The sequence below is a fragment of the Bos indicus x Bos taurus genome, chromosome 4 (genome assembly GCF_003369695.1).
Source record: "Bos indicus x Bos taurus breed Angus x Brahman F1 hybrid chromosome 4, Bos_hybrid_MaternalHap_v2.0, whole genome shotgun sequence".
NCBI classification, from domain to species: Eukaryota; Metazoa; Chordata; class Mammalia; order Artiodactyla; family Bovidae; genus Bos; species Bos indicus x Bos taurus.
This window is the reverse complement of record NC_040079.1, coordinates 112047776-112065796: the sequence shown is the minus strand read 5'-3', so window position 1 is coordinate 112065796 and position 18021 is coordinate 112047776. Positions and strand designations below refer to the sequence as shown.

The window sequence follows — 18021 nt, the reverse complement described above, 5'->3', positions numbered from 1 at the left end:
AAAGCCCTTTGCTTCAAAATAATTGGATGGAATGTGCAAAACTTCTGTTTTCATAAAGTCTGTTGTTTATTACAAAGCAGAAAGTTAACTGCAGGGTTGTTTTTTACCAGTAACAGACACCAGAGACCTTGCATGGAACCAAGGTCTGGTCACAGGTTCCCTGCTCCAACTCTGTCCTCTTCCTAAACCACAGGTTTCTGTACTCTAATACCCTCAAAAGAGAATTAAATAGTCATAAGCTACTGTATGGGGCTTCCCTGGTGGTTCAGACAGTAAAGAATCCACCTGCCATGCAGGATACCCGGGTTCGATCCCTGGATGGGAAGATCCCCTGGAGAAGGGATCTTCTCCCACTCCAGTATTCCTGCCTGGAGAATCCCCATGGAGCCTGGTGGGCAACAGTCCATAGGGTCACAAAGAGTTGGACATGACAGAGCAACTAACACTAAGCTACTGTATCTGTTCCTGATGGTTTTTTCTTGGGGAGGGAAGGGTGAGGATGGGGTAGGTTTTAAAGAAGAGGAAGGAAAAGGTCACAAAGGAAAGAAAGTTGGCACCTTCCCCTAAAGCGAACTCTCTCTGTTCAGCACACACACCACTCACAATCTCCCTATGGCTGATTCAAGGATACAGATCCATGTGCTCAACTCAGTGTCCTTAAATGAAGAATTAATTGAAAACTTCAATTTGAGGTGAGCAAGTACATGATAAGTTTATTCTGGGAAAGAAGCTAAAATATCTCTGACTTTGCTTGGCTGTCTGAAATCTTCCAGCAGAAAATTATTATTTTATTAATGAATTAAATGTACAAAATATAAAATTACATTTTATGCTAATTACTTACATTTAAATGGCAATGAAATTTATAAAATGAGAGAACTGTCTCTGTATTAAAACATTTTTGTTAAGATTACTAAATTAAGTATTTAAACATTTTTACTTAATGCAAAACAATAAATGTTCGCTACTATGAATTTCAGTTGATGCAAAAAATATTATCAAACATTTAAAACTAGAAAATGCAGCAATGTTTTTATATTAAATGTTTAAAACTTCAAGGTATAACAAATCAATCTTTTTCTTAATATAAACTATATCACAATATTCTGGAATTAAATGCTGTTTTGTAACAGAAAAATTATTTCTACAAAAATTTCAAGACCAAAACAGTGAAAAAGTTTTGGTGAGTTTTTTCCAGTTAAGCATCTAAACCACGGATTTCAAAAGAGGTAGGACCCACAGAGGCTCACACGGCAGGAGGTGACGTGCTATCTGCTGAGGATGGGGAGGAAGCAGCTCTGGGACATCCCAGGCTGGCAAGGCGCAGCGGGGCAGAGGCCACTTGCCTGCCATCCCAGAGAGACGCAAGAAACAAAACCCAACACCAGCACCGCCACGCAGCAGGGAGTTCACATCTGTTCTAAGACGGGTCACTCTGTAAAATCTGTGTTAATAAACTATAACAGGGGACTTGTGACTATAGCTGTAACATAGATCCAGGATGCCCTTTATGTCTGGGATTATTTGAGCTCCACGGGTGTTGAGTCAGGTGGAGGTGCTGCTGAACCTGCAATATAAAACAAAGAGTTGACAAGTAAAGATATTAAGATGGCCTGTTTCATAAATTTAAAAATCTAACCTATTAATTGTATTTTTTTTGCAAGCTAATTTTTTTTAATGTGTACCATCTTTTTTTTTGATAGGTAAGAAGTGGGTTTATTTAGAGAGAAACAGGGTCCCCAGACAGAGTGTGGGCCATCTCAGAAGGCTGAGAGGCTCATGTGTACCATTTTTTAGTCTTTACTGAATTTGTTACAATATTGTTTCTGTTTCATGTTTTGTGTTTTTTTTGGCCAGGAGGCAGGTAGCATCTTAGCTTCCTGATCAGAGATCAAAGTTGCAACCCCTGCATAGGAAGGGGAAGTCCACCCCTGGACTGTCAGGGAAGTCCCTAACTTATTAATCTATTTTAAATAAAAGAAAAGAAATGTCTCTGTACTGATTTACTAAAGTAGTAATCCTATTTACCGGATTCTAACTGTAGTCTACATAAAATTCTAGTGTACTGTCCTACCCACAAGGACTAATCACGTGTCAGAAACACCGGCTTCCAACTCGCAGGCAGCTGGTGGTCCCTGAGTCAGTCCCACGTGTGCTGAGATATTATACAACACGTGCAATGATTTATTTCCCAGTAGGAAGTATATAACCTTAGACTAATGTTCTTTAACCAGATAACATATTTTGGTGGTGGTGAAGTAAATTCTACCTACTTAAGACGATGCAGAAAAATGACAATAAAACCCCTTGGAGACCCTCCGTAGGTGGGCCTTGGTGCCTGCCACATCTGTATTTAAATTGGGGTCCTCTCGTGGCCTTTCATTCTTTGTGCTCAGTTGCTAAGTCATATCTGACTCTTTTGTGACCCCATGGACTGTAGCCTGCCAGGCTTGTCTGTCCATGGGATTCTCCAGACAAGAATACTGGAGTGGGTTGCCAGTCCCTTCTCCAGGGAGAAGACCTGACCCAGAGGATGAATTTGTGTCTCCCGACTGGCAGGCGGATTCTTTACCGCTGAGTCATCTTGGAAGCCCCTTTCACTTCTTTACCATTATTTAAACCCACATCTCTCACACGGTGCTTAATAAAATGTAGGTCTCTGGCACCTCACTCCAGTACTCTTGCCTGGAAAATCCCATGGACGGAGGAGCCTGGTAGGCTGCAGTCCATGGGGTCGTGAAGAGTCGGACATGACTGAGCGACTTCACTTTCACTTTTCCCCTTTCATGCAATGGAGAAGGAAATGGCAACCCACTCCAGTGTTCTTGCTTGGAGAATCCCAGGGACGGCAGAGCCTGGTGGGCTGCCGTCTATGGGGTCGCACAGAGTCGGACGCGACTGATGCGACTTAGCAGCAGCAGCAGCAGCAAAGTGAACTATACTATGCTTTATCTTGTGTGATCTGCATAAAAGACTAGTCTTATTGTAATAATGTAAGTGCTCCTTCTTTTGCTGTCCCCAGACTGTGTTGCTAGAACTCGACTTTTTAAAGGGGTAGATGGCACCAGCTTTCGTAGTTAGGACACCAGCAGTTTAGAGAGGGATCTCATAGGCTTCTGAGACACGTCAGCTTCAGGTTCAAGAACTATGTCCATCGACTGTTCTGTGCGTCTAAGACACGTTTTATATTTGGACGCAGGTCAGTTTCTCTAAAAATACTCACTCAGAGGAGAAGACTCTGGAATAAAGAACAAGTACATTAGTTTTTTAATTCAATAAAACAGGCTAATTTTAAAAGAATTACTTTTAATAATTACTTAAAAATTAGTAAAAAGTTGTATGACTTAAGATGGCATCATGGTGACAGTGGAGGGAGTGTGTCATTAAGACAGTGGCTGGGGCAGTGAGGTGCCCACTGGACAGGAAGGTGCACAGAGATCACACTTATATATAAAACATTTGAGATGCTTGAAGGGACATAACACAGTTCCTGCCTCCTTAATCGGAGAACTGAAGCCTCAGGGTGAAAATAAGTTTCCTAGAGGTAAACGGTCAATAATTCCTAGAGCTACCTACTCTGGGAGATTGTGAAGGACAGGCAAGCCTCGCCTACTGCAGTCCATGGAGTCGCAGAGCTGGACGTGACTTGGCGACTGAACCACAGAAACTAAGCATAGTGCTCGATGGATTTGAAGACGGACGTGGCCAAAAAATAAGACCAACTGTCCCTGTGACTGCGATTGTTAAAAATCAAATAGAGTTTCTGGGTAGCAAATTTCAGGGAAAGGACTAAACTGTTGATACGTAAAGTTTAATGACAAAGTGTAAGAAGTGCTGACAATGGCACGACTCCAACGTGAACTGCTAGTGCTTTTCAGAAACCATGGCTTTTTCTGAAGCTGCCCCAGAGAAGACCAGTCATTGCGTGGGTCAGAACCTTTTGGATCCAGGAGACTAAAATCGATATTATGTGTGTGGTACAACACAAGAAGCGTCGGAATTTTCAACAACTAAAAGAAAACGTAAAGCTACAGAAATAATGACTTTTGCTATTCATCCGAATAAACAGGGAAAAAAATAAAATACATATTATCCTCATGTGTTCCTGTAACCTCAATACTTCTGTAGGTTTTTATGTGGCTTTTGGATCACTCATTATGATACAGTGAATGAGACAAGGGGCCTCGGTGGCCATGCTCCTCACCTGCGGCTTCCGTGGTGTCTCCGGGAGCCTCTGGGTCTGCGGGCAGCTCAGCGTCCAGTGGGGACGGAGATGAGACAGAGGACTGAGGGGTCTGCGGGGCCCTCTTGTCTGAGTCCGCTTGCTGCTGTAACCACTCATCCTTATATCCATTGCTAATCAGTTTGGAAAAGTTTGTAGGTGAACTGGGTCTTTGACCAGGTCTCAAAAAGAGAAAAATTAAGTACTTAAGAACAAAGGTGAATGAAAACCCAGAAGCAATCAATTTCATGGTAAATTACATGTGTTATTGTTCCTAAAGACATAATAGAGATGGTTCTCTTCTCTCCCTGCCTCTCTCCACCTCTTTCTCAATCTCTCTCCACTTTTAAACATAAAGAAGTGACCAGCAAGCACGCCCTGGACACTTATACTTAGTTCAGCTCACACTTAGTTCAGCTTCCAAAAGCCTTTCTTCAGAACAGACAATGAGAAGAAGCAGAATTCCAGCATTCTCTGGAGAGCTCTCCGGAGAAAGCACTGCCCTGTCCCTGGGGAGGGATGAGTGACTCTGACTCTACCACTTTGCAACAAATTATTATTTTCTTAATGAGTTCTGCCCAGTTCACATTACAGATTATCTTCTGCTTCTCTGCACAGATGATAGATGATTAGGGGAATAGATAGAAGGACGAATGGATAGACAGAGAGATGGAAAGTTAGGTAGATGATAGAATTTTTTTGCCCTCATAGTCTGAGTGCGGCGCTCTCATGACATTTGTCACACATAATGTGACTGATTGATCACTCCCCTTCCCTCCACCCACTAGCGGAGAAGCCATTTGAAGAATTAGTCGGACAATTAACGGCATTGGTTCTGGCACTAAAATGGGATTCTGGGAAAGTGAAGAGAAATAGAAGGCATCAGGGGCCCTCTCTCCAGCCAGGCAACTACCCACATGTCAGGGCACCTGATGGATGCTCCAGCGGAACGCAGAGTCGGGGGCTCACTTAGTATGGACACTGGGGCCAGGCCCAGGGACAGAAGGCGGCAGGACTGAGCAGCACACACGTATTAGGCCGAGTGGTCCCAGGTTGACAGGGTGAGCCTGGGTGAGGGGGTTCCTGAGAGGGGGAAGGCAGCACTCGGGCTGATGGAGGAGACAACTCAGCCCGCGCTCACAGGCGCATGAGACAACAAGGGGACAAAGGGGGCCATAGGGTCCAGGGGCGTCAGGAGGGAAGGGGAGACGGGAGAAGAGGCCAGTGGACAGGCCGGGCCGCGGGAGGTTGTGCAATTGCAGGGACACCCCTGAAGCCTGCTGCTGGGAGGTGAGTAGCCTTAGGCGGCATCCACCTGTGGTGTGGGAGGGTGCCTGCCACCTGGACCAAAGACCAAACCCACACCGAATCCAGACTGCGCTGCCCAGCCCATGCACTTACATGGGTGGAAAGGACAGTTTGCTTCCTGCAGGCTCTCTGTGGCCAAGAGGGGTCCCCACTTTGCTTGGATACTTGGACTTGATGGCTGGCAGCCTCACCTGTGGAGAAGGGAATGGCAAACCACTTCAGTATTCTTGCCTTGAGAATCCCATGAACAGTATGAAAAGGCAAAAAGATAGGACACTGAAAGATGAACTCCCCAGGTCGGTAGGTGCCCAATATGCTACAGGAGAAGAGTGGAGAAATAACTCCCAAAAGAATGAAGAGACGGAGGTGGATGAAACTGGAGCTAATTATACAGAGTGAAGTAAGTCAGAAAGAAAAACACCAATACAGTATACTAACACATATATATGGAATTTAGAAAGATGGTAACAATAACCCTGTATCCAAGACAGCAAAAGAGACACAGATGTAAAGAACAGTCTTTTGGACTCTGTGGGAGAGGACGAGAGCAGGATGATATGGGAGAATGGCATTGAAACATGTAAATATCGTATGTGAAAGAAATTGCCAGTTCAGGTTTGACGCACGATACAGGGTGCTTGGGGCTGGAGCACTGGGATAATCCAAAGGGATGGGATGGAGAGGGAGGCGGGAGGGGGGTTCAGGATGAGGAACACATGTACACCCATGGCAGATTCAAGTCAATGAATGGCAAAACCAATACAATATTGTAAAGTTAAATAAATAAATAAATAAAACTTAAAAAAAAAAAAGGAATGAAGAGACGGTGCCAAAGCAAAAACAACGCCCAGTTGAGGATGTGACTGGTGAATGAGAAGTGGCCAAACAAGAGATGGCAAGAGTGAACACTGACATTTTAGGAATCAGTGAACTAAAATGGACTGGAATGGGTGAATTTAATTCAGATGACCATTATATCTACTACTGTGGGCAAGAATCCCTTAGAAGAAATGGAGTAGCCATCATAGTCAACAAAACAGTCTGAAATGCAGTATTTGGGTGCATTCTCAAAAATGACAGAATGATCTCTGTTTGTTTCCAAGGCAAACCAATATCACAGTAATCCAAGTCTATGCCCCAAACAGTAATGCTGAGGAAGCTGAAGTTGAACGATTCTAAGGAGACCTACAAGACATTCTAGAACTGACACCCAAAAAAACCCCCAATAATGTCCTTTTCATCATAAGGGTACTGGAATGCAAAAGTAGGAAGTCAAGAGATACCTGGAGTAACAGGCAAATTTGGCCTTGGAGTACAAAATGAAGCAGGACAAAGGCTAACAGAGTTTTCCCTAGAGAATGCACTGGTCATAGCAAACACCCTCTTCCAACAAGACAGGACATGACTCTACACATGGACGTTCACCAGATGGTCAATATTGAAATCAGATTGATTACATTCTTTGCAGCCAAAGATGGAGAAGCTCTATACAGTCAGCAAAACCAAGACTGGGAAGTGACTGTGGCTCAGGCCATGAACTCCTTATGGCCAAATTCAGACTTAAATTGAAGAAAGTAGGGAAAACCACTAGACTACTCAGGTATGACCTAAATCAAATCCTTCATGATTATACAGTGGAAGTGACAAATTGGTTCAAGGGATTAGATCTGATAGACAGAGTGCCTGATGAACTATGGACAGAGGTTTGTGACATTGTACGGGAGGCAGGGATCAAGACCATTCCCAAGAAAAAAGAAATGGAAAAGGGCAAAAAGGTTGTCTGAGGAGGCCTTACAAACAGCTGAGAAAAGAAGACAAGTGAAAGGCAAAGGAGAAAAGGAAAGATATGCCTATTTGAATGCAGAGTTCCAAAGTAAAGCAAGGAGAGATAAGAAAGCCTTCCTCAGTGATCCATGCAACAACAACAACAAAAAAAAAAAAAAAAAAAAACAGAGGAAAACAATAGAATGGTAAAGACTAGAGATCTTTTCCAGAAAATTAGAGATACCAAGGGAACATTTTATGCAAAGACAGGCACAATAGAGGACAGGAATGGTATGGACCTAACAAAAGAAGAAGATATTAAGAAGAGGTGGCAAGAATACACAAAAGAACTATACAAAAATATCTTCACAACCCAGATAATCACAATGGTATGATCACTCATCTAGAGCCACACATCCTGGAATGCAAAGTCAAGTGGGCCTTAGAAAGCATCACTATGAACAAAGCTAGTGGAAGTGATGGAATTCCAGTTGAGCTATTTTAAATCCTAAAACATGATGCTGTGAAAGTGCTGCACTCATTATGCCAGCAAATCTGGAGAACTTAGCACTGGCCACAGGACTGGAAGGTCAGTTTTCATTCCAATACCAATGAAGGGCAATGCCAAAGAATGCTCAAACTACAACATGATTGTACTCATTTCACACACTAGTAAAGTAATGCTCAAAATTCTCCAAGCCAGGCTTCAACAGTACGTGAACCGTGAACTTCCAGATGTTTGAGCTGGATTTAGAAAAAGCACAGGAAACAGAGATCAAATTGCCAACATCTGCTGAATCATAGAAAAAGCAAAGAAACAGAAAAAGCATAGAAAAAACCATGGAAAGAGATGGGAATACCAGACCACCTGATCTGCCTCTTGAGAAACCTGTATTCAGGTGAAGAAGCAACAGCTAGAACCAAACATGGAACAACAGACTAGTTCCAAATTGGGAAATGAGTACATCAATGCTGTATATTGTCACCCTGCTTATTTAGCTTATACGCAGAGTACATCATATGAAATGCTGGGCTGGATGAAGTACAAGCTGGAATCAAGATTGCCGGGAGAAATATCAATAACCTCAGATATGCAGATGACACCACCCTTATGGCAGAAAGTGAAGAGGAACAAAAGAGCCTCTTGATGAAAGTGAAAGAGGAGTGAAAAATCTGACTTTAACTCAACATTCAGAAAACTAAGATCATGGGATCCAGTCCCATCACTCCATGGCAAATAGAAGGAGAATCAATGGAAACAGTGAGAGACTTTATTTTCTTGGGCTCCAAAATCACTACAGATGGTGACTGCAGCCATGAAATTAAAAGACGCTTGCTCCTCGGAAGAAAAGCTATGACCAACCTAGACAGCATATTAAAAAGCAGAGACATTACTTTGCCAACAAAGGCCCACCTAGTTAAAGCCATCATTTTTCCAGTAGTCATGTATGGATGTGAGAGTTGGACTATAAAGAAAGCTGAGTGCCAAACAACTGATGATTTTGAACTATGGTGTTGGAGAAGACTCTTGATTAGTCCCATGGACTGCAAGGAGATCAAACCAGTCAGTCCTAAAGAAAATCAGTCCTGAATATTCTTTGGAAGGACTGATGCTGAAGCTGAAACTCCAATACTTTGGCCACTTGATGTGAAGAACTGACTCATTGGAAAAGAGCCTGATGCTGGGAAAGATTGAAGGCAGGAGGAGAAGGGGACGACAGAAGATGAGATGGTTGGATGACATCATCGATGGACATGAGTTTGAGCAAGCTCCAGGAGTTGGTGATGGACAGGGAAGCCTGGGGTGCTGTAGTACATGGGATCGCAAAGAGTCGGACATGAGTGAGCAACTGAACTGAACTGAGCCTCACCTGTGCAGAGAAACACAGGATAGAACGGGCTTGCTCCCCACACTTTCTCAGCCCTGCACTTTCTCAGCCCCTGGATAACTCTGTCCATGGTTTGGGGGCAATGCAGCATTGCAGCCTTTAACAGGGCATGTGCACCAACCCTGTTTACCATCTATCTGAAGGCTCTGGGTATTGCTGGGAGGTGTTGCCAGAAACATGCATGTTCCTGAGAGCAGCTCATTCAGTGATTGTGCAAACGCCAAGACCGAGGTTCAGGGCTGGGACTGGGTGTCTTGGGGGCAAACAGCCAGCTAAATATAGGCAGCTGACCCTGCACATGGGGCTCAATTTTCCAAGCCCCAAAATAAACTTCCAAGGGTTCTCCTCCAACTAGACACTGGGAAGTGGGCTTCAAGGCTACTCCCTGGCAAGGCAGGGTTGTTGTGTGTGTGTGTATGTGTGTGTGTGTGTGTGTGTGTGTGTGTGTGAGTGTGAGGGTGGCAAGGCTGGCTCATTGCCAGGACACGGCTGCTAGTTTTAACATGAACATCACCAGCTCACCCATAGATCCCCACGGCCCGGGAGCTGTGACCAATGGCCTCTGAACTGAGACACCACCATAAAGCCACCAACCAGGGATGGCCTTCCATGGCTCCCTTGAAACAGAAATGCCTTAAAAGTGTGTCACCCTGGAGCCAGCATTCCTTCAAGGTCAAATACACTTGTGGGGTTTGTGCAGCTGCAAAGCACTGTCTCCTCTTCCCTTCCTGTCCACACAGTATTCTGGGGAATTTTACCTTAAACCCTCAAACAGAATGGGCTCATTCAGGAACTGGATAACGTCCTTCCTATCTGGGCAGATGAGAAGTGATGGCTAACTTTCCCCATGTCAGCTCCTTAAACAAAAGGCAGTCTCACATCACAGATTTGATGTTCATAAAGAGAAAAGGATAGGGCGGTCCTGGGATGGCAGAGGAATAGGATGGGTAGACCACTTTCTTCCCCACAAACTCATCAAAAGAACATTTAAACGCTGAGTAAATTCCACAGAACAACTTCTGAATGCCAGCAGAGGACATCAGGCACCCAGAAAAGCAGCCCATTGTCTTTGAAAGGAGGTAGGAAAAAATATAAAAGGCAAAAAGAGAGACAAAAGAGGTAGGGACGGAGCTCTGTCCCGGGAAGGGAGTCTTAAAAAGAGAGAAGTTTCCAAACACCAGGAAACACTCTCACTGCCGAGTCTGTGGCAAGCCTTGGAACCGCAGAGGGCAACATAACTGGGAGGAAAAATAAATAAGTAATTAAAACCCACAGATTACATGTCCAGCGGTAACTTCCCCAGCGGAGAAGCAGCACAGACGCCTGCACCCGCCACTAGCAGGCAGGGGCTGGGCAGGGAGGCGCGGGCTGCATTGCTTAGAGTAAGGACCAGGCCTGAATGCCCCAAGGGCAATCTGAGGGAACTAACTTGTGCTAGCAAACCAGACTGCAGGATAGCTACCACACCCAAAGCCCTAACCTAAGACACCACCAGGCCCACTCACAGAACAAAGGACTGACTAGAGCTACGAGAAAAGCCCTAACCTAAGACCCCGTCAGACCCGCTCATAGAACAAAAGACTGAACAGGGCTAGTGGGCTGCAGACCATCCCCCTCCGGTGACAGGCAGCCAGAGCTGGAAGGGGGCAATCGCGGCCCCAGAGTGGCATTATCTACCAAACTGCAAGCAGGCTTCTTCACTAACTAAGACTTCTTGGGATTCTGGACAGTCAACATCCACCTGAGAAGGTGTGCTGGTTGTACACCCAGAAAACCGAGCGGCAGGGATGGGGGAGGTGATAAGTCACAGCGACCACGCTCGCCAAACACCTGGTCACCTGAGCTGCTCAGACCTGGGAAGGGCACAAGATGCAGGCCCAACCGAGTCTGCACCTCTGAGGACTACCCAAGTGCCTGAACCTAAGCAGCTTAGACCTGGGAGGTGCATACAACCCGGGGCCGGCCTCAGACAGTTCCCAGCAGGGCAACCTAGAGCCTGAGCAGTGTGGGCAGGGAGGGCACATGCACGGTGAGCTGGGGCAGGCCCAGTGTGGCTGAGACATGCGAGCACATGCCAGTGTTGTTTGCAGTGTCCCTCCCTCCCCACAGCGCAACTGAACAAGTGAGCGTAAAAAAGTGTCCACCACCGCCCCCTTGTGTCAGGGCGGAAATCAGACACTGAAGAGACCAGCAAACAGAAGCTGAAACAGAGGGAACCGCCTTGGAAGTGACAGGTGCAAAAGATTAAAACCCTGTAGTTAGTACTGACTACTTAGGAAGGGGCCTATAGATCTTGAGAAATATAAGCCGGACCAAGGAATTATCCGAAAATGAACTGACCCCAAACTGTCCACAACAACACCAGAGAAAGTCCTAGATATATTTTTACTATCATTTTTAAAAATTAAAAAAAAATGTTAAGTCCTCTATTACTCCTTTAATTTTCATTTTTATAACCTACTATTACTTTGCAAAAAAAAAAGAGACCCTATTTTTAAAGCAAACTTCATATATATATATATATACATACACATATATATATATATATTAATTTTTGTGACTTTTTTCCTTTAATATTGTATTTTTGAAAATCCAACCTCTCGTCTAGATTTTTAATCTTTGATTTTTGGTATTTGTTATCAATTTTGTACTTTTAAGAACCTAATCTTCAGTACCCATTTTTACTTGGGAGCAAGATTACTGGCTTGACTGCTCTCTCCCCCTTTGGACTCTCCTTTTTCTCCACCAGGTCGCCTCTATCTCCTCCCTCCCCCTTCTCTTCTCTACCCAACTCTGTGAATCTCTTTGTGTGTTCCAGATGGTGGAGAAAACTTAGGGAACTGATTACTGGCTGGATCTGTCTCTCTCCTTTTGATTCCCCCCTTTTTCCTCCTGGCCACCTCTGTCTCCTTCCTCCCTCTTCTCTTCTCTGTATAACTCCATGAACATCTCTGAGTGGTCCAGACTGTGGAACGCACATAAGGAAGTGATTACTGACTAGCTTGCTCTCTCTTCTTTTGATTCCACCTCATCTCATTCGGGTCACCTCTAACTCCCTCCTCCCACTTCTCTTCTCCATGTAACTCTGTGAACCTCTCTGGGCGTCCCTCACTGTGGAGAAACTTTTCATCTTTAACCTAGATGTTTTATCAATGGTGCTGTATAGATGAAGAAGTCTTGAGGCTACTGTAAAAATAAGACTGAAAACCAGAAGCAGGAGGCTTAAGTCCAAATCCTGAGAACACCAGAGAACTCCTGACTCCAGGGAACATTAATCAACAGGAGCTCATCAAACGCCTCCATACCGACACTGAAACCAAGCACCACCAAAGGGCCAACAAGTTCCAGAGCAAGACATATCACGCAATTTCTCCAGAAACACAGGATCACAGCCCTGAGCTTCAATATACAGGCTGCCCAAAGTCACTCCAAACCCACTGACATCTCATAACTCATTACTGGACACTTTATTGCACTCCAGAGAGAAGAAATCCAGCTCCACCCACCAGAACACCGACACAAGCTTCCCTAACCAGGAAACTTTGACAAGTCACATGTACAACCCCACCCACGGTGAGGAAACTCCATAATAAAGAGAACTCTACAAACTGCCAGAATAGAGAAAGGCCACCCAAACACAGCAATATAAACAGGATGAAGAGACAGAGGAATACCCAGCAGGTAAAGGAACAGGATAAATGCCCACCAAACCAAACAAAAGAGGAAGAGATAGGGAATCTACCTGATAAAGAATTCCGAATAATGATAGTGAAAATGATCCAAAATCTTGAAATCAAAATGGAATCACAGATAAATAGCCTGGAGACAAGGATTGAGAAGATGCAAGAAAGGCTTAACAAGGACCTAGAAGAAATAAAAAAGAGTCAGTATATAATGAATAATACAATAAATGAGATCAAAAACACTCTGGAGGGAACAAATAGTAGAATAACAGAGGCAGAAGACAGGATTAGTGAAATAGAAGACAGAATGGTAGAAATAAATGAATCAGAGAGGAAGAAAGAAAAATGAATTAAAAGAAATGAGGACAATCTCAGAGACCTCCAGGACAATGTTAAACACCCCAACATTCAAATCATAGGAGTCCCAGAAGAAGAAGACAAAAGAAAGACCATTAGAAAATACTTGAGGAGATAATAGTTGAAAACTTCCCTAAAATGGGGAAGGAAATAATCACCCAAGTCCAAGAAACCCAGAGAGTCCCAAACAGGATAAACTCAAGGCAAAACACCCCAAGACACATGTTAATCAACTTAACAAAGATCAAGCACAAAGAACAAATATTAAAAGCAGCAAGGGAAAAACAACAATAACACACAAGAGGATTCCCATAAGGATAACAGCTGATCTTTCAATAGAAACTCTTCAGGCCAGAATGGAATGGCAGGACATACTTAAAGTGATGAAAGAAAATAACCTACAGCCCAGATTACTGTACCCAGCAAGGATCTCATTCAAATATGAAGGAGAAGTCAAAAGCTTAACAGACAAGCAAAAGCTGAGAGAAGTCAGCACCACCAAACCAGTTCTCCAACAAATGCTAAAGGATCTTCTCTAGACAGGAAACACAAAAAAGGTGTATAAACTCGAACCCAAAACAATAAAGTAAATGGCAACAGGATCATACTTATTAATAATTACCTTAAATGTAAATGGGTTGAATGCCCCAACCAAAAGACAAAGACTGGCTGAATGGATACAAAAACAAGACACCTATATATGTTGTCTACAAGAGACCCACCTCAAAACGGGGGACACATACAGACTGAAAGTGAAGGGCTGGAAAAAGATATTCCATGCAAATAGAGACCAAAAGAAAGCAGGAGTAGCAATACTCATATCAGCAAAATAGACTTTAAAACAAAGGCTATGAAAGGAGACAAAGAAGGACACTACATAATGATCAAAAGATCAATCCAAGAAGAAGATATAACAATTATAAATATATATGCACCCAACATAGGAGCACCACAATATGTAAGATAAATGCTAACAAGTATGAAAGGGGAAATTAACAATAACACAATAATAGTGGGAGACTTTAATACCCCACTCACACCTATGGATAGATCAACTAAACAGAAAATCAACAAGGAAACACAAACTTTAAATGATACAATAGACCAGTTAGACCTAATTGATATCTATAAGACATTTCACCCCAAAACAATGAATTTCATCTTTTTCTCAAATGCACATGGAACCATCTCAAAGATAGATTACATCCTGGGCCATAAATCTAGCCTTGGTAAATTCAAAAAAAATTGAAATCATTCCAAGCATCTTTTCCGATCACAATGCAGTAAGATTAGATGTCAATTACAGGACAAAAACTATTAAAAATCCCAATATATGGAGGCTGAACAACATGCTGCTGAATAACCAACAAATCACAGAAGAAATCAAAAAAGAAATCAAAATATGCATAGAAATGAACAAAAATGAAAACACAACAACCCAAAACCTGTGGGACACTGTAAAAGCAGTGCTAAGGGGAAGGTTCATAGCAATATAGGCATACCTCAAGAAACAAGAAAAAAGTCAAATAAATAACCTAACTCTAAACCTAAAGCAACTATAAAAGGAAGAAATGAAGAACCCCAGGGTTAGTAGAAGGAAAGAAATCTTAAAACATAGGGCAGAAATAAATGCAGAAGAAACAAAAGAGACCATAGCAAAAATCAACAAAGCCAAAAGCTGGTTCTTTGAGAAGATAAATAAAACTGACAAACCATTAGCCAGACTCATCAAGAAACAAAGGGAGAAAAGGCAAATCAATAAAATTAGAAATGAAAATGGAGAGATCACAACAGACAACACAGAAATACAAAGGATCGTAAGAGACTACTACCAGCAGTTATATGCCAATAAAATGGACAACGTGGAAGAAATGGACAAATTCTTAGAAACGTGCAACTTTCCAAAACTGAACCAGGAAGGAATAGAAAATCTTAACAGACCCATCACAATCACAGAAATTGAAACTGTAATCAGAAATCTTCCAGCAAACAAAAGCCCAGGTCCAGATGGCTTCACAGCTGAATTCTACCAAAAATTTAGAGAAGAGCTAACACCTATCCTACTCAAACTCTTCCAGAAAATTGCAGAGGAGGGTAAACTTCCAAACTCATTCTATGAGGCCATCACCCTAATACCAAAACCTGACAAAGATGCCACAAAAAAAGAAAACTACAGGCCAATATCACTGATGAACATAGATGCAAAAATCCTTAATAAAATTCTAGCAATCAGAATCCAACAACACATTAGAAAGATCATACACCATGACCAAGTGGGCTTTATCCCAGGGATGCAAGGATTCTTCAATATCCGCAAATCAATCAATGTAATACACCACATTAACTAGTTGAAAAATAAAAGCCATATGATTATCTCAATAGATGCAGAGAAAGCCTTTGACAAAATTCAACACCCATTTATGATAAAAACGCTCCAGAAAGCAGGAATAAAAGGAACATACCTCAACATAATAAAAGCTATATATGACAAACCCAAAGCAAACATTATCCTCAATGGTGAAAAACTGAAAACATTTCCCCTAAAGTCAGGAACAAGACAAGGGTGCCCACTCTCACCACTACTATTCAACATAGTTTTGGAAGTTTTGGCCACAGCAATCAGAGCAGAAAAAGAAATAAAAGGAATCCAAATTGGAAAAGAAGTTAAACTCTCACTATTTGCAGATGACATGATCCTCTACATAGAAAACCCTAAAGACTCCAGAAAATTACTAGAAATAATCAATGAATATAGTAAAGTTGCAGGATATAAAATCAACACACAGAAATCCCTTGCATTCCTATACACTAATAATGAGAAAATAGAAAGAGAATTTAAGGAAACAATTCCATTCACCACTGCAATGAAAAGAATAAAATACTTAGGAATATATCTACCTAAAGAAACAAAAGACCTATATATAGAAAACTATAAAACACTGGTGAAAGAAATCAAAGAGGACACTAATAGATGGAGAAATATACCGTGTTCATGGATTGGAAGAATCAATATAGTGAAAATGAGTATACTACACAAAGCAATCTATAGATTCAATGCAATCCCTATCAAAATACCAATGGTATTTTTCACAGAGCTAGAACAAATTATTTCACAATTTGTATGGAAATACAAAAAACCTCAAATAGCCAAAGCAATCTTGAGAAAGAAGAATGGAACTGGAGGAATCAACCTGCCTGACTTCAGGCTCTACTACAAAGCCACAGTCATCAAGACAGTATAGTACTGGCACAAAGACAGAAATATAGATCAATGGAACAAAATAGAAAGCCCAGAGATAAATCCATGCACATATGGACACCCTATCTTTGACAAAGGAGGCAAGAATATGCAATGGAGAAAAGACAATCTCTTTAACAAGTGGTGCTGGGAAAACTGGTCAACCACTTGTAAAAGAATGAAACTAGAACACTTTCTAACACCATATACAAAAATAAACTCAAAATGGATTAAAGATCTAAACATAAGACCAGAATCTATAAAACTCCTAGAGGAGAAAATAGGCAAATCACTCTCTGACATAAATCACAGCAGGATCCTCTATGACCCACCTCCCAGAATATTGGAAATAGAAGCAAAAATAAACAAATGGGACCTAATTAAAATTAAAAGCTTCTGCACAACAAAGGAAACTATAAGCAAGGTGAAAAGACAACCTTCAGAATGGGAGAAAATAATAGCAAATGAAGCAACTGACAAACAACTAATCTCAAAAATATACAAGCAACTCCTACAGCTCAATTCCAGAAAAATAAACGACCCAATCAAAAAATGGGTCAAGGAACTAAACAGACATTTCTCCAAAGAAGACATACAGATGGCTAACAAACACATGAAAAGATGCTCAACATCACTCATTATCAGAGAAATGCAAATCAAAACCACTATGAGGTACCATTTCACGCCAGTCAGAATGGCTGCGATCCAAAAGTCTACAAACAATAAATGCTGGAGAGGATGTGGAGAAAAGGGAACCCTCTTACACTGTTGGTGGGAATGCAAACTAGTACAGCCACTATGGAGAACAGTGTGGAGATTCCTTAAAAAACTAGAAATAGAACTGCCTTATGACCCAACAATCCCACTGCTGGGCATACACACCGAGGAAACCAGAATTGAAAGAGACATGCGTACCCACAATGTTCATCATAGCACAGTTTATAATAGCCAGGACGTGGAAGCAACCTAGATGTCCACCAGCAGATGAATGGATAAGAAAGCTGTGGTACATATACACAATGGAGTATTACTCAACCATTAAAAAGAATACATTTGAATCAGTTCTAATGAGGTGGATGAAACTGGAGCTTATTATACAGAGTGAAATAAGCCAGAAAGAAAAACACCAATACAGTATACTAACGCATATATATGGAATTTAGAAAGATGGTAATGATAACCCTGTATGCGAGACAGCAAAAGAGACACAGATGTATAGAACAGTCTTTTGGACTCTGTGGGAGAGGGAAAGGGTGGGATGATTTGGGAGAATGTCATTGAAATATGTATAATATCATATATGAAATGAATCACCAGTCCAGGTTCGATGCATGATACAGGATGCTTGGGGCTGGTGCACTGGGATGACCCAGAGGGATGGTACAGGGAGGGAGGTGGGAGGGGGGTTCAAGATTGGGAACACGTGTATACCCATGGCAGATTCATGTTGATGTATGGCAAAACCAATACAATATTGTAAATTAATTAGCCTCCAATTAAAATAAATAAATCTATATTTTTAAAATGTTATTATAAAAAAAGAGGAGAAAAGGAAGTTAA

General features: G+C 42.1%; 1 protein-coding gene across 2 annotated transcripts in view; it reads right to left on the bottom strand.

Moving 5' to 3' along the window:
- Positions 1–686: 686 nt before the first annotated feature.
- The window catches only part of C4H7orf57 (chromosome 4 C7orf57 homolog), a 28789-nt gene continuing 11454 nt past the window's right edge, over positions 687–18021 (bottom strand). Inside the window, exons 6-9 of one of the 2 annotated variants that reach the window (XM_027540230.1) lie at positions 5624–5723; positions 4205–4404; positions 3224–3238; positions 687–1567 (exon numbers count right to left, since the gene is read on the bottom strand). In XM_027540230.1, coding sequence (XP_027396031.1) covers positions 1521–1567; positions 3224–3238; positions 4205–4404; positions 5624–5723 — 362 coding nt within the window. In that variant the 3' untranslated portion in view covers positions 687–1520. Of the gene's footprint in view, positions 1568–3223; positions 3239–4204; positions 4405–5623; positions 5724–18021 lie in introns of those variants that run through there. The other variant, XM_027540231.1, reaches the window with a different exon arrangement.